Raw genomic sequence first — 13,147 nt, 5'->3', positions numbered from 1 at the left:
TTCAAACTAACTTTTTTCAAATGGACAACACGTGAAACGAACATACTATTAAAGTTAGTAAAATATTAAAAATAAAAATATGAAGATATAAAAAATATTAAAGGTAAAAAAGACTAAAAGGGAGTAAAAGATAATGATTGACATGAAAAAGTGTTCATGATATATATTAAGTAAAAAAAAGCTGGTTATAAAGCGGTATAAATGAAGTTGTCTTATTTAAAAAGAATATATATTAAAAACATAATTAGTCTGACCAGGCAGTGGCACAGTGGATAGAGCGTTGGACTGGGATGTGGAAGGACCCAGGTTCGAGACCCCAGGGTTGCCAGCTTGATCGTGGGCTCATCTGGCTTGAGCAAAAAGCTCACTAGCATGGACCCAAGGTCACTGGCTCAAGCGAGAGGTTGCTCAGTCTGTTGAAGGCCCGCAGTCATGGCACATATGAGAAAGCAATCAGTGTACAACTGAGGTGTCGCAACGAAAAACTGATGATTGATGCTTCTCATCTCTCTCCATTCCTGTCTGTCTGTCCCTATCTATCCATCTGACTCTCTCTCTGTCCCTGTAAAAAAACAAAAATCAAAAAACAAAAAGAAACACAACATAATTAAATTTAATTTTTAAATTAAAAGAAACATATATAGGGTGGAGTAAAAGTAGGTTTACAATTGTTTGTATGAAAAATAATAGTTGGCCCTGGCTGGTTTGCTCAGTGGTAGAGTGTCAGCCGGCATGTGGATGTCCCGGGATCGATTCCCAGTCAGGGCTCGCTTCTCCACACCTCCCCCTCTCGCTTCTCTCTCTCTCCCTCCCCCTCCTGCAGGCATGGCTCGATTAAAATGAGTTGGCCCTGGATGCTGAAGATGGCTCCATGGCCTCCACCTCAGACACTAAGAAGAGCTTGGTTATTGAGCAATGGAGCAATGCCCCAGATGGGCAGAGCATCGCCTTCTAGTGGGCTTGCTGGGTGGATCCCAGTCAGGGCACATGTGAGAATTTGTCTCTGCCTCCCCTCCTCTGACTGAATAATAATAATAAGTTAATAAATAATAATACAGGAATAAACTCTGTGTTTCATGTACTACTATCTGTAAACTTACTTTGGCCCTACCCTGTACATAAACATGTGTGTGTGTACATATATACATACATAAATATAACTGGATAAAAGGCTAGGTAGATATATAGAAAAATGTAGTACAGGTGTTCTCAAAGTGGTGAGATTATAGTTGATAATTATTTTAAGCTTTTCTGTATTTTTAAGTTTCCACACAAATGGGTATTATTTTTATAATTAGAAAAATGACAAAAAAAATTTTTAGAGAAAGACCTGCCCTTTTTCTTCATCTAAAAACCAAAGGATAATACATGTACTAGAACAGTGTGAAGATGTTATTGAACCAATGTGTAATGCAATAAATATTTTCTGAATGTCTAGAATATGCTGGGCTCTAAATCAGGCTCTAGGAATACAATACTGAAAAAAACAGATATGGTCCCTGGCCTCACGTATCTATTAGTCTAGTTAGGAAACTTCTTCCATACATTTCTAACCCAAAAGGATAACCAATTTTTAGACAAATATGAGCAAATTAGCTAGACAAGGACCATTCTCTAGCTCAGTCTTAAGGAACTTACAAATTGCCCTTAAAGTCAGGAATAGAAAGAACCGAAACCAAGTATGTCTTCTTCAAAGCAACAATGGTAGGTATTCTCAGAAAAACCTGTTTTCAATAAAATATTTCTAATTCTCTACTGCAAATAATTATGTGATATATGAACATGATTTGAAGAGGAACTGCAGAACTCTCTCCCCCGTCGGAAACTTTCTGCTGCTCAGCTTTTAACTCACAAAGCTTTTATCCCTCTACTGAAAGTTCCCACAGGTAACAATGATCGTCCAGCTCTCTAACTACAATTATATTATGAAACATACACTGAATTTTTTTTTTCCAAAACCATACAGGTCATGTTGTCCCCCATTCCCCAGTAGAGATATAGTCTTCCATAAGACAGTTGTTTCCATAAATTACTCATGTCTTAGTATAGTTTTATTTATTTGAGGAACTTCTTAAAGGAGATATTAGTATTTGAGGGAGTAATCAAGAATTTTTGGAAATCAGGAAATAAATTCTGCAATATGAGATGCAAAGAACTCAGCAATACCAGTAGCAGTTATAATCATTTCAATATTAATATCAATAATAATGATAATAAGAGCAACAGTCAATTACCTACTCTTATGGAAGGAGGTATCTGTTCCTACTTACTTCATCTGCACCATGAAAAGAACACAAACCCTGCCAAAGTGCTTGGGAAAACCCCATACCTCATCTTTAGGTAGGGTCTGAAATGTTTTTCCTCTGAAGGATTATAAATGGAGAAAGACTCTCCTACTGTGGGCCCTGTCAGGCCGCAGGCTACATACACAGCACATACACAGAGACAGTATCCCTGGCAGAAAGAAATGGTGGAGCAGGCTGTCAACAAAGGAAGCCGAGCAGGGATGGTGCTACAAAAAGAAGCTGCAAGTCTAAAGAACATCAACAGTTTTCTCCTTAGTTATGGACACATTCAATTACCTAAACAATTTTTTAAATTGGAATTTGTTAGAATGTTGGAGCTCATCAAATCTAAACATTTACAGATAAGGATACTAAGGAGCAAGAAAGGCTGTCTGATTAACCTGAAGCTGCACAACTTCTAGTTTTTGAGCTGGTACTATAACCAAGTTAAGGTTTCTTTCCATTAAACTTCTTGGTAGTTTTCCATTAGAATTTTGGATAAGACAGATTACCTGCTAGTTAGGAAACTCAAGGCTACTTGCCATATACTCCAGCCAGCTAACTATAAATAGATCATCCATCTTTTGACTGGCAAAGTAGACCTAACAAGATCAAGTCTATAATTATTAAAATAGGTTTATATTTCAAAATATCTTATTCACTTAAGATAAGCTTTCTTAAAACTTAGCAATTGGCCTTCGGATTAAAAATATTCCCTGTAATATAAGTTACCATATTTTTGCAGCTTCTCATATAAGCCTGGAGTGCGATACACCAGAGCAGCAAAGGTGGCGTTCACAGCTTGATCAATAGTGGAACCAGCAACTATATCTGTCTTTGGGGCCTGTTTTCTACATGCCTGTATGAATCCTTTGAAAAGTTCTGAATATGGCCCACAGAAGTTCTGGGCAGGATCTGACTGTGCAAATTCAAGAAGAAAACGGTGGAAGGGATCATCAGGGATGTTCTTAACCTGGAACAACATCAACAACAAAACCATCACGTTTAAGACATTTGTTCAAAAAATAAAGTTTACTAAACACCTACTAGGCCAAAGCAAAAGTATAAAACACAGTGCATACTCTCAGGAAGTTCAAATCTATTTCGGGGAGATCAGACAGGTATATGGGTTAAAAAAAAAAGGTAAACAAAAACAAAACATTAAAAGCATTAAAACTGGCATTACCATAAAGCAAAAGATTATGAAGTACCAAATGCCTAGAAGGGACACTCACTGCTGAGAATTCACAGGAGAGAATTCCTGGCAAGTTAAAGTAATTGAGAAAAGCCTTCTGGAGAAATGGGCTTTGGACTGGACCGTGAAGATTGGGCAGTTTGGCCCTGAGGAACATAAACATTAGCAGAAGTTAAAGAGTCAGCAGGGAGACTGACCTGGCCTGAAGTCTCAGCTGGGGAGTGGTGGGAACTAGAGTCAGATAAGTAAGGTGAAAGGAGACTGTAGAGAGCCTTGACTGTCACACTGAGGAGTTTAGACTTCTCCCTGTGGGCAATGGGGAGCCATTAATGGTGCTTGGCAGTGGAATGACAAGATAAGGCAGTATTTAAAAAAATATATTGGTAGGTACCAATGTAACAATGCAAGTGCAAGATGAGGGCCTGATAAAGATGAAGACAGAGGGAATGAAAAAAGATGAACATCACAAGGAAAAATCCATAGGGCTTGCAACTGACTGGATAGAAAGGGGAGAATGAGGTGGAATAAGGTGATGCCAGGGAATAGCGGCTCAGTGCCCAGGAAAACAATAATGATGCTAATAGAGTGTGCAGTTGGGAGGGGGACATCCTGGGTTTACACTTCTGAGTTAAAGGGAGTCGGAACACTAAAATGAAAATACCTAACAGGAAGATGAAGGTACACGACGAGTCTGGGAGAAGAACCGGAGCCGGACACTGACATTTAGGAACTACTCACACAGAAGTGACAGCAGAAGAGAGAAGAGAGGATGGAGTCTGGTGGGCTGTGGGGAAGCGAAGAAAGTCTGAATTAAGCCTACCCTTTAGAGAAGTCGAGAAATAAGAGAGGTCAGTAAGAGGCGGATGTAGCAGTTAAGATGTGAGAGAAGACAGTGCGCTAACAAGGCATCAAAAGAAGAGAGTCTGAGGGACCAAACTGAACAGAGAAGTAAAGGAGAGGAGGAGTCCCTGCATTCAACAATTAACTGAACAACTTGAGGGTGGGGGGGGGGGTGGGGGGAGAGGGGAGGAGGGAGGAAAACTAGTAGAGCAGAGAAGGGGGAAGGAGAGATAAAAAACACCTATTTAGTGTTTTATATACTATAAGCCTAAATAATGTGCTACCATTCCACGGAGAACAAACAGTACAACATAAATCATTTACTCTAAAACTTAACTCAATGGAGACTAGAAATAGACTAAACTTATTTAATAACTTCATCAAGATAGACTGAGCACTAAAGAATTATGCATTCATTATTTCTGAGCACACATTACACACTGGCCCCTGTGGTAGACAGCAGGGACACCAAATGAAAGAGAAATAGTTTCTGCCCTCAAGGAGCTAACAGCTTATAGCGGGTGATTAGATAAAAACACAAACATTTATAACTTAAAGTATTAACTATTAGTAAACATTTTCCATTCCAAACAGAAAGACAACAGAAGAGTACATACCTCCTTACTATCCTGTTGTGGATGAGTGGGCCAGCTTGCTCCTAATCCCAACTCTGGACAGATTTGATGCCTGAAGACAGGTTTCCACAAGGGGGAGTTTAGGACTAATGTCATTTTTGCCTGAGGCACTGCCATGTTACTTCCTAAATCTGGAAAGAGAAGGTTTATGAGAGCTCCATTTTTTCCTTACTATACTAAAAATCTTTGAACTGATAAAGAAAAGGTTTAAAAAACTTCGGACATTATTAAGTCTTGGAGGAATTCACCCACGTTTACTAGAATGTAACTGTAAACTTCATGAACGTACCCCAGATGGACCCAAACCATATGGATGGCCTGAACGGTGCCCTTCCAGGACAGTTCGGACACAGGGAGCTCTGAAATGACTAATCTGCACAGCAAGCTGAAAACTGCGTGTGGGGTAGGAATGTTTAATTACGGGGAAATGGTCACAATTTGTAAACTGAAGTTAAAATAATAATAATAATAACTAAATACCTATCATATATTTAATTATTTCTATGTCTGTTACTCTAAAACTTAGCTCCTTGGGGACTAGAAATAGACATAGAAAAAACAGAATAGAAAAAAACTAGGTGGAAATAAATGAAAATGTTAATAGCTATCTCTGGGACCAAACATTAAGAATGGCTTTTCTCCATTATATACTTTTTCTATACATATTTTACTTTTATAATCAGAAAAACTCAAAAATCAGAAAAACTCAAAAAATGATATAAAGTACTCTAGAAAAATTTTATTTTATGTAATTTTTATTTCTTGGATGAATTTCATAACTAAGTTAAAGAAAACACTTTAAGACGAGATCTACATTCACATATTTACATAACTATCCACATAAAGGGATATAAAATGAATTAATCCCATACCTCTACCTTCTTGTTGCAGTATACAACTCACTTACAGAAAAAGAAATGATGCGCTGCTAAAAACCAGCTCCCTCCCCACTTTTCCTCAGCCGCGGTGTCAGACATTTTATTATGGTTCGGTTTAAAGGAAACCGAAAGGGAATTTTATCAGTACCTTTGCTCCTCCATTGTGTGGAGGCAACTTAACCAGAGAGAGTACCCCCTGATTCGTCAACGTGGCTGCAGCAGGAAGGGAAGGATGGGCATGCAGACTTACGATGCACAGACTTGAGTGCCATGCACTGGGAAGCAAGGCGCCCCATCAGTCGGGAGACGAGAAGCTGCAAATCCAACCCCCAAGACACAGCAACATCAGGTAGGCCATATGCAGTAACAGTGAATTTGTAGCCCCACTCATTGTTACTGCTGTCAGAGTGAAAGAGAAACTGTAGCCGAGGACCAGCCTTAAAGGTCACTTTCTAGAAACAAACAAAAAAGTGATGTGGTCAAACTGATTTGAGAAGGCAGCATTTCAGTAAAAAATTAGAATGTTCTTCATGACTCAAAAAATCTAAACTTAAAATTGGGTTATAATTTCACCATTATATCTTATCACCCCCACCGAAGCTACTAAAGAAGATATGTACAATGGGGGATTAAAACAGAAGAAGCAAAGTCGGAAAAAACTGCTGATCACTTTTCTAAACCTTGATACACACCTGCCCACTGCCTACTCAGCCAGAGCTCACACTTGTCCATTTCTTTGCTCCCATCCATCACCATTGACAGCAGAGGCAAGGTCAACAGTGAAGAACAGAATCTTCCTGCCCCAGAGATCATGCAAACCTAATTGTGAGGTGGGCTCTTGGTTTTCACTACCACGCCTGGGCCTTCCTGGACCCACTGGCCCTTCTTACTAAGGATCACAACTCCCCATTTACTCTGGACACTGTGATAAAAGCAGGGGCTGGCAAACTTTTCCTATGAAGAGCCAGATAGTAAATCATTAGGCTTTCTGGGTTATAAATCTCTGTTTTGACTACTCAAGCTATAGATAATACATAAACAGTGGGCATGGCTGTGTTCAAAAAGCACTTTATTTACAAAACAGGTGACAGAATGTAGTTTGCAGAATCTGATATAAATTCTTTCTTTTAGAAATGTATAATATAAATGCATCTCTTCAAAGACCATACACCTACTACCCTCTGGGGGATGCCAAAAGGAAAAGACCTGATGCAGGAAGCATTTTCTCTCCTGAGAATACCACTCACCTGCGGCCATTTATCAGTGCCAACTTTTGTGTCATAACGTGTTTTACCACCTCTAGTGTCGGTAAATTCCAGATAATCATACCTGTGAAAGCATAATCTCTATCACTTTCTTTCTCTCAATTTTGGTGTGTTATTGCTTGGGAAAAAAGAAATGTGAGTTTTACCTTTTTTCAGTTTCACACCTCTCATCAAATTCCACCTCAAAATAGGTTGCCCCTGGGCTAACAAAGACAGACACCTCATGGCAATTATTTTCATAGTTGTGGGCAGACTCCTTAGTCCATGTATGTAACACCACTGGCTGTTCCTGTTGCCAAGTCTCTACATCCAGCTATGCAAACAAACGAGTCAAGAAAGAAAGGTTTTTATCACTTATATCCAGCCATACACAGTAGACTGTGTTTTCTGTGTCAGTGATTCAGACAGTCTTTGACATCCCTACAGATCATCACAAAGGATAAAAATATACCTGACAGCTCTAGCCGGTTGGCTCAGCAGTAGAGCATTGGCCTGGTGTGTGGAAGTCCTGGGTTCAATTCCCAGCCAAGGCACACAGGAGAAGTGCCCATCTGCTTCTCTACCCTTCACCTTCTCCTTTCTCTCTATCTCTCTCTTCCCCTCCTGCAGCCAAGGCTCCATTGGAGCAAGGTTGGCCTGGGTGCTGAGGATGGCTCCATGGCCTCTGCCTCAGGTGCTAGAATGGCTCTGGTTGCAATGGAGAAACGCCCCAGATAGGCAGAGCATTGCCCCCTAGTGGGCATGCTGGGTGGATCCCAGTCAGGCGCATGTGGGAATCTGTCTCTCTGCCTCCCTACTTCTCACTTCAGGAAAAAATAAAAAAATAAAAAATACACACACACACACCTGACATTCTCACCTATGTATATAGCTCATCATGCACTTACCAATCAGCAGAGTAGACATGTGGTTTTTACTGTACTGTAATGATTCTGTAATTAGCTTTTATTTTCTAATTATAACAGAACTATTTCTTACAAATCACTACTAGCATGAATTTATGGTGGAAAAAGCACTGAGTTAGAAATTTAAAAACCTTAAATCCTATTTGTGCCTTTGGCAAATTTGAGCCCATCAACTCTCCTCCCTCATCCCCCTTTTTAAATTTAGTCTTTGCCTTTTTACCTTTAAAACAGGCTTTCTTTCTTTTTTCTTTTTTTTAAGTGAGAGAGAAACAGACAGACACAGACAGGGACAGAGAGACAGGAAGGGAGAGAGATGAGACGCATCAACTCTTTAGTTGTTTATTGATTGCTTTCTCATATGTGCCATGAGGGGGGAGGGGTGGTTCCAGCTGAGCCAGTGATCCCTTGCACAAGCCAGCAACTTTAGGCTCAAGTCAAGACCTTGGGCTCCAAGCCAGTGACCTTTGGGCTCAACGATGGGGTCATGTCTATGACCCACACTCAAGCCAGTGACCCCATGCTCAAGCAGGCGACCTCGGGGTTTTGAACTGGGGTCCTCAGTTATTTACTTACATGTTATTTAGTCTAGTTATTGACTTACATGATTTTTTATATAACTCAATGTGTTATAAAATGATGAAATCAATCTATGCACAGCTTCCTCTGTGTCTCCTTTCAATCACTGATAGCATCAAATCAACTCAAACTAGCATTTATCCTTGTTGGTAAAACCATTGATAAAACACAGGGGGTTGGCCCTGGCCTGTGGCTCAGTGGATAAGAGTGTCACTTTGGCGTATGGACATCTTGGTATTAATTCTTGGTCAGAGCACAGAGGAGAAGCAACTATCTGCTTTTCCTTCTCTCTCCTCCTCCCCCTTCTTTCCCTGTTCCCTTCCTGCAGCCAGTGGCTCCATTGGTTCCAGCATAGCCCTGGGTGCTGAGAATAGCTCTGCTGGCCTGAGAGCATCAGCTCAGGAGCTAAAAATAGCTTGGTACTCAAGAATTGGCCCTAGAAGGGGTTGCCAGGTAGATCCCGGATGAGGCACATGTGGGAGTCTGCCTCACTCTCTCCCTGCCTCTCACCTAAAAAAAAAAATATATATATATATAAGGGGTCCTCTAGACGCAACTTATTCATCCATGTAAATCTGTACACATGGTAGGTTTCACATGGTAGGTTTCATTAAGTATGGTTGCATCACTCCTAAGAGGGGATACACAGCAGGTTCAAGGGCCAACACGAGTTACCTTATTCAGTCCTCCTTCAGGGTCACTGCAGAGCCTCTTCAACAACTCTGTTAGGGTACTGAATTCCCTTAAGAGTGTGCAGTGGGAAATGTCTAAAGGGCAAAAGTCCAGCAGAAAGATTACCTAAAGGAAGATAAATGAAAAGTGTCCGCCTCAGGCTCTGTTGGGGGATACAGGTCACCAACCCCCACCTGCCCTTTAAAATGGCTGCCACTCTGTCTTACCAGTTGACGAGCTGCCATTGAAAACACAGAATTACATAATTTTTCTACTATGGTTTTTCCACTATACTGTGACAAAAGGGATTCCAAAATCACTCTCATGCTTGCCAGAAACTGTTCCACATCTACCAAAACATAAAGAAAACAATATTTTACAGGGTTGTAATATCACTTCCTTGGTCATCATCAAGGGCAAGCCATCACAACAGCTGTGAAGGAGAGTCCACATCAGAAAGACCATGAGACCATGAAGTGTCACACAGATGCTTCCTCTGGGCAAGAGAAGCAGTGCAAATCTCAGCAAGAGTACCTTTAAAGTGAATAATTCATTTGATTTTACTTTTTTGTTTCTGCTTCTGTTCAAAGGGGTAGAGACATCATTTCTGTAGGTGAAGTCATATCGATGACCAATCCCACTGCTGATTTCCCTTTGTTTACTACAATGGGCCCATCATTAGGTGTGCCACACAATGGGACAAGCTTTAGGTGGCAGGGCTCAACAGTGTAAGCAATTTTTGTCACAGCTGCTGAGACCAAATTTGATGGAAATTTTCCACATACAATTTCTCAGAACCTGCTGACTTACATATAATTGTCTGTGGGTTTATGGGACATGAATCTGAGTAATTCTGGTAATCAGCAAATATCACCACAGTCCTCACACACCTTAGACTTTAAAAGTTTGAAACTTTCCTCTTTCGACAACTTGATGAAAACAAGGATGATGGACTACTAAAGAGTATATCATCTAGGAGTGCTGTCTGATTAAAAGGGAAATGTATAGGCTGTGAAATGACCCAACCCCACCTTTAAAAACTTAGGCATAAAAAACAAAACAAAAAAACCCAACTTATGCATACTACCACATTCAGACAGTAAACTTTGGGCAAAAAGATATGCTACAGAATTCTATTTTAAGAAGAACAAAACAACCCCAAACTAAATCTGATTTGTATTATGAAAAGAAAACCATATGCACACTCAGTGAATAAGTACTAAAAAGTGAGAACATACATAGAGTCAAAACCCAAACACCTCTCTGTTTTCATGGATTTTTGTTCTGAAACTCACATTTTTCAATAAGGTCAATGGCAAGCTCTTTGGCTCCGGGGTCTGTGCTCTTCAGCTGCAGGTAGCACCAGGAGAGCAGACTGCCTTGGACGGACCAGAAAAGAGAGAAGAGCACAGAGCCAACCTCTGCTTGGGCCCTGTTGAGCATCAACAGTTCACACTACAAGGGAGGAAACAAAGAGAAAGTGTTTACAACAAGGCCATTCACTGTTTGCAGCCAAGGGCATTTTTTTTTTAATTTTTAATTTTTCTGAAGCTGGAAACGGGGAGAGACAGTCAGACAGACTCCCGCATGTGCCCGACCGGGATCCACCCGGCACGCCTACCAGGGGACAACACTCTGCCCACCAGGGGGCGATGCTCTGCCCCTCCGGGGCATCGCTCTGTCATGCCAAAGCCACTCTAGCGCCTGGGGCAGAGGCCAAGGAGCCATCCCCAGCGCCCGGGCCATCTTTGCTCCAGTGGAGCCTCAGCTGCGGGAGGGGAAGAGAGAGACAGAGAGGAAGGAGAGGGGGAGGGGTGGAGAAGCAGATAGGCGCTTCTCCTGTGTGCCCTGGCCGGGAATCGAACCCGGGACTTCTGCACGCCAGGCTGACGCTCTACCACTGAGCCAACTGGCCAGGGCCAAGGGCATTTTTTAAGACAGCAGCTGTCACTGGCAAAAAAAAAAAAAAAAAAATCTAGGGAAGTGGGGAATGGTCACAAAAGAGCCTTCAACCCAGAAGTGACCAAGAAAGAGATATCATGAAACCTCTTTTGCCCTTAGCTTTTCAGAACCTTCACAAATGGTGTTTACACTATCACTATAAGGCTCCTTCTGTCCCTCAGGAACTTGACTCCACCAATTATCGCTTTTCCCTCTCACATCTTCAAATCCCCTTTCTCTCTGGCTCCTTCACCTAAGCATTCAGTCAAATCGATTCCACCTTAAAAAACAATTCTTTTTCCCCTATGGCTCTCTAACCATCTTCTTTATTCTCAGGTGTTGCTCTGAAGAGTCAGTCACCTGATATCCAGGAATAAACTCTCTTGCACATAAGATCACAAGATATGTTCATATCATAATTGCTATGTAATTACCCTAAACTGGGAACAACCTAACTAACCCTCCAAAATACAGAGGATAAATTAATTGTGGCATATTCATAAAGGAAACATTGTGTGCACATGCATCAACACGGATGAATCTCAAAAACGCTGCTGAGTGAAGAAAACATGTCACAGGAGTGTCTCCTCATTTATTTGCAGAAGCTGGCTAATTAGGAGCCAAGGCAGGCTGGGAAACCTCATATGTAATGGTCACAGGATCAAAGTAACATGCATACTGCAAAGGAGGGCTAAATGGGGAGGCACAGTGACTGCTGTATTATTATATATATATTTATTTTTTTACAGAGACAGAGAGAGAGTCAGAGAGAGGGATAGACAGGGACAGACAGACAGGAACGAAGAGAGATGAGAAGCATCAATTATCAGTTTTTTGTTGCGACACCTTAGTTGTTCATTGATTGCTTTCTCATATGTGCCTTGACCATGGGCCTTCAGCAGACTGAGTAACCCCTTGCTCAAGCCAGCAACCTTGGGTCCAAGCTTTGCTCAAACCAGATGAGCCCACGCTCAAGCTGGTGACCTTGGGGTCTCGAACCTGGGTCCTCCGCATCCCAGTCTGACGCTCTATCCACTGCGCCACTGCCTGATCAGGCATGACTGCTGTATTATGTGCTCCTAAAAGCATAAGGCAAAGAGAACAGAGAGCAGCTCTCAGTTACCTCCCGAGCAGCAACAGAGAGGAGCGTCCTCATGACTGCCAATACTTCGCTGATATTCATATCAGCCAGGTCGCTCTTCTCAGGTAAAAGCACAAGGCCGCCTGGATCCTTATCACTGAAAGAACACAAACTAGTCATGACACCTTGTTTCAGGGAGTGGAATTACATGCTTTTTATATTAAAAGATTCCAGAAAAGAACCTAGCAAGACTTCAGTGTCAGCTCAATGGGATGTGAGAAATTTGGGTCAGGAAAAAAGTCATGGCCCCGCAGGGTGTGGGCCACTGTCAGTCCACATCTGTCCTTATGTAAGCATGGGCCCATAAATCCTCAAGTCCTTAGAAGAGATTCCGAGGAATGTATCTGATGAATAAATCACTTTGACCGCCAATAAAAAATACACCTAACCTGATAATTACTAACTTGACAATCTGGGCTAATCATTCCTGTATCTTCAAAGGTTCTTCACATGACAACCTAGACCTCTTTCATCATCCCTGATACTCGACTCTGAACACATTTCATAGAGCCCTCTAAGTCTGACATCCACATCAAGCACAGTCTGATTTGCAGAAATAGCTCAGGCTATTAGTTCTGTCTTCAAGAGTCTAAACCTTCACTAATGCAGCCTACAAGCCCCTTAGTCAAGCATGCAGAACCCTCCAAGCCATCCCCTCTGGCACATATTTCTTGCTAAGCTACCATTCTGCAGTTGGCTTTTAAAGTAATTGGGTTTTTAGACTTCAGCACAGGACTTCAGTTTTTGTTTTCAAGGATTACTTAGAAAATGAAGTATTCAAAGAAATCCTTAGTGGGTTCAACTCTAAATTGTC

The 13,147-nt window shown here is 41.4% G+C and overlaps 1 protein-coding gene across 2 annotated transcripts in view; it reads right to left on the bottom strand.

The window, feature by feature from the left end:
* Positions 1-13,147, bottom strand: part of ZZEF1 (zinc finger ZZ-type and EF-hand domain containing 1) — a 133,237-nt gene that overhangs the window by 56,611 nt on the left and 63,479 nt on the right. For both annotated transcript variants that reach the window (XM_066262972.1, XM_066262973.1), the window contains exons 18-26: positions 12,316-12,430; positions 10,547-10,706; positions 9,479-9,600; positions 9,255-9,377; positions 7,245-7,411; positions 7,081-7,162; positions 6,084-6,285; positions 4,938-5,086; positions 3,018-3,258 (exon numbers count right to left, since the gene is read on the bottom strand). In XM_066262972.1, the coding sequence (XP_066119069.1) occupies positions 3,018-3,258; positions 4,938-5,086; positions 6,084-6,285; positions 7,081-7,162; positions 7,245-7,411; positions 9,255-9,377; positions 9,479-9,600; positions 10,547-10,706; positions 12,316-12,430 (1,361 nt within the window). The remainder of the gene's footprint in view (positions 1-3,017; positions 3,259-4,937; positions 5,087-6,083; positions 6,286-7,080; positions 7,163-7,244; positions 7,412-9,254; positions 9,378-9,478; positions 9,601-10,546; positions 10,707-12,315; positions 12,431-13,147) is intronic.

This window comes from Saccopteryx bilineata, chromosome 2 (assembly GCF_036850765.1).
Source record: "Saccopteryx bilineata isolate mSacBil1 chromosome 2, mSacBil1_pri_phased_curated, whole genome shotgun sequence".
Lineage (NCBI taxonomy): Eukaryota > Metazoa > Chordata > Mammalia > Chiroptera > Emballonuridae > Saccopteryx > Saccopteryx bilineata.
This window is presented reverse-complemented; position numbering and strand designations above follow the sequence as displayed.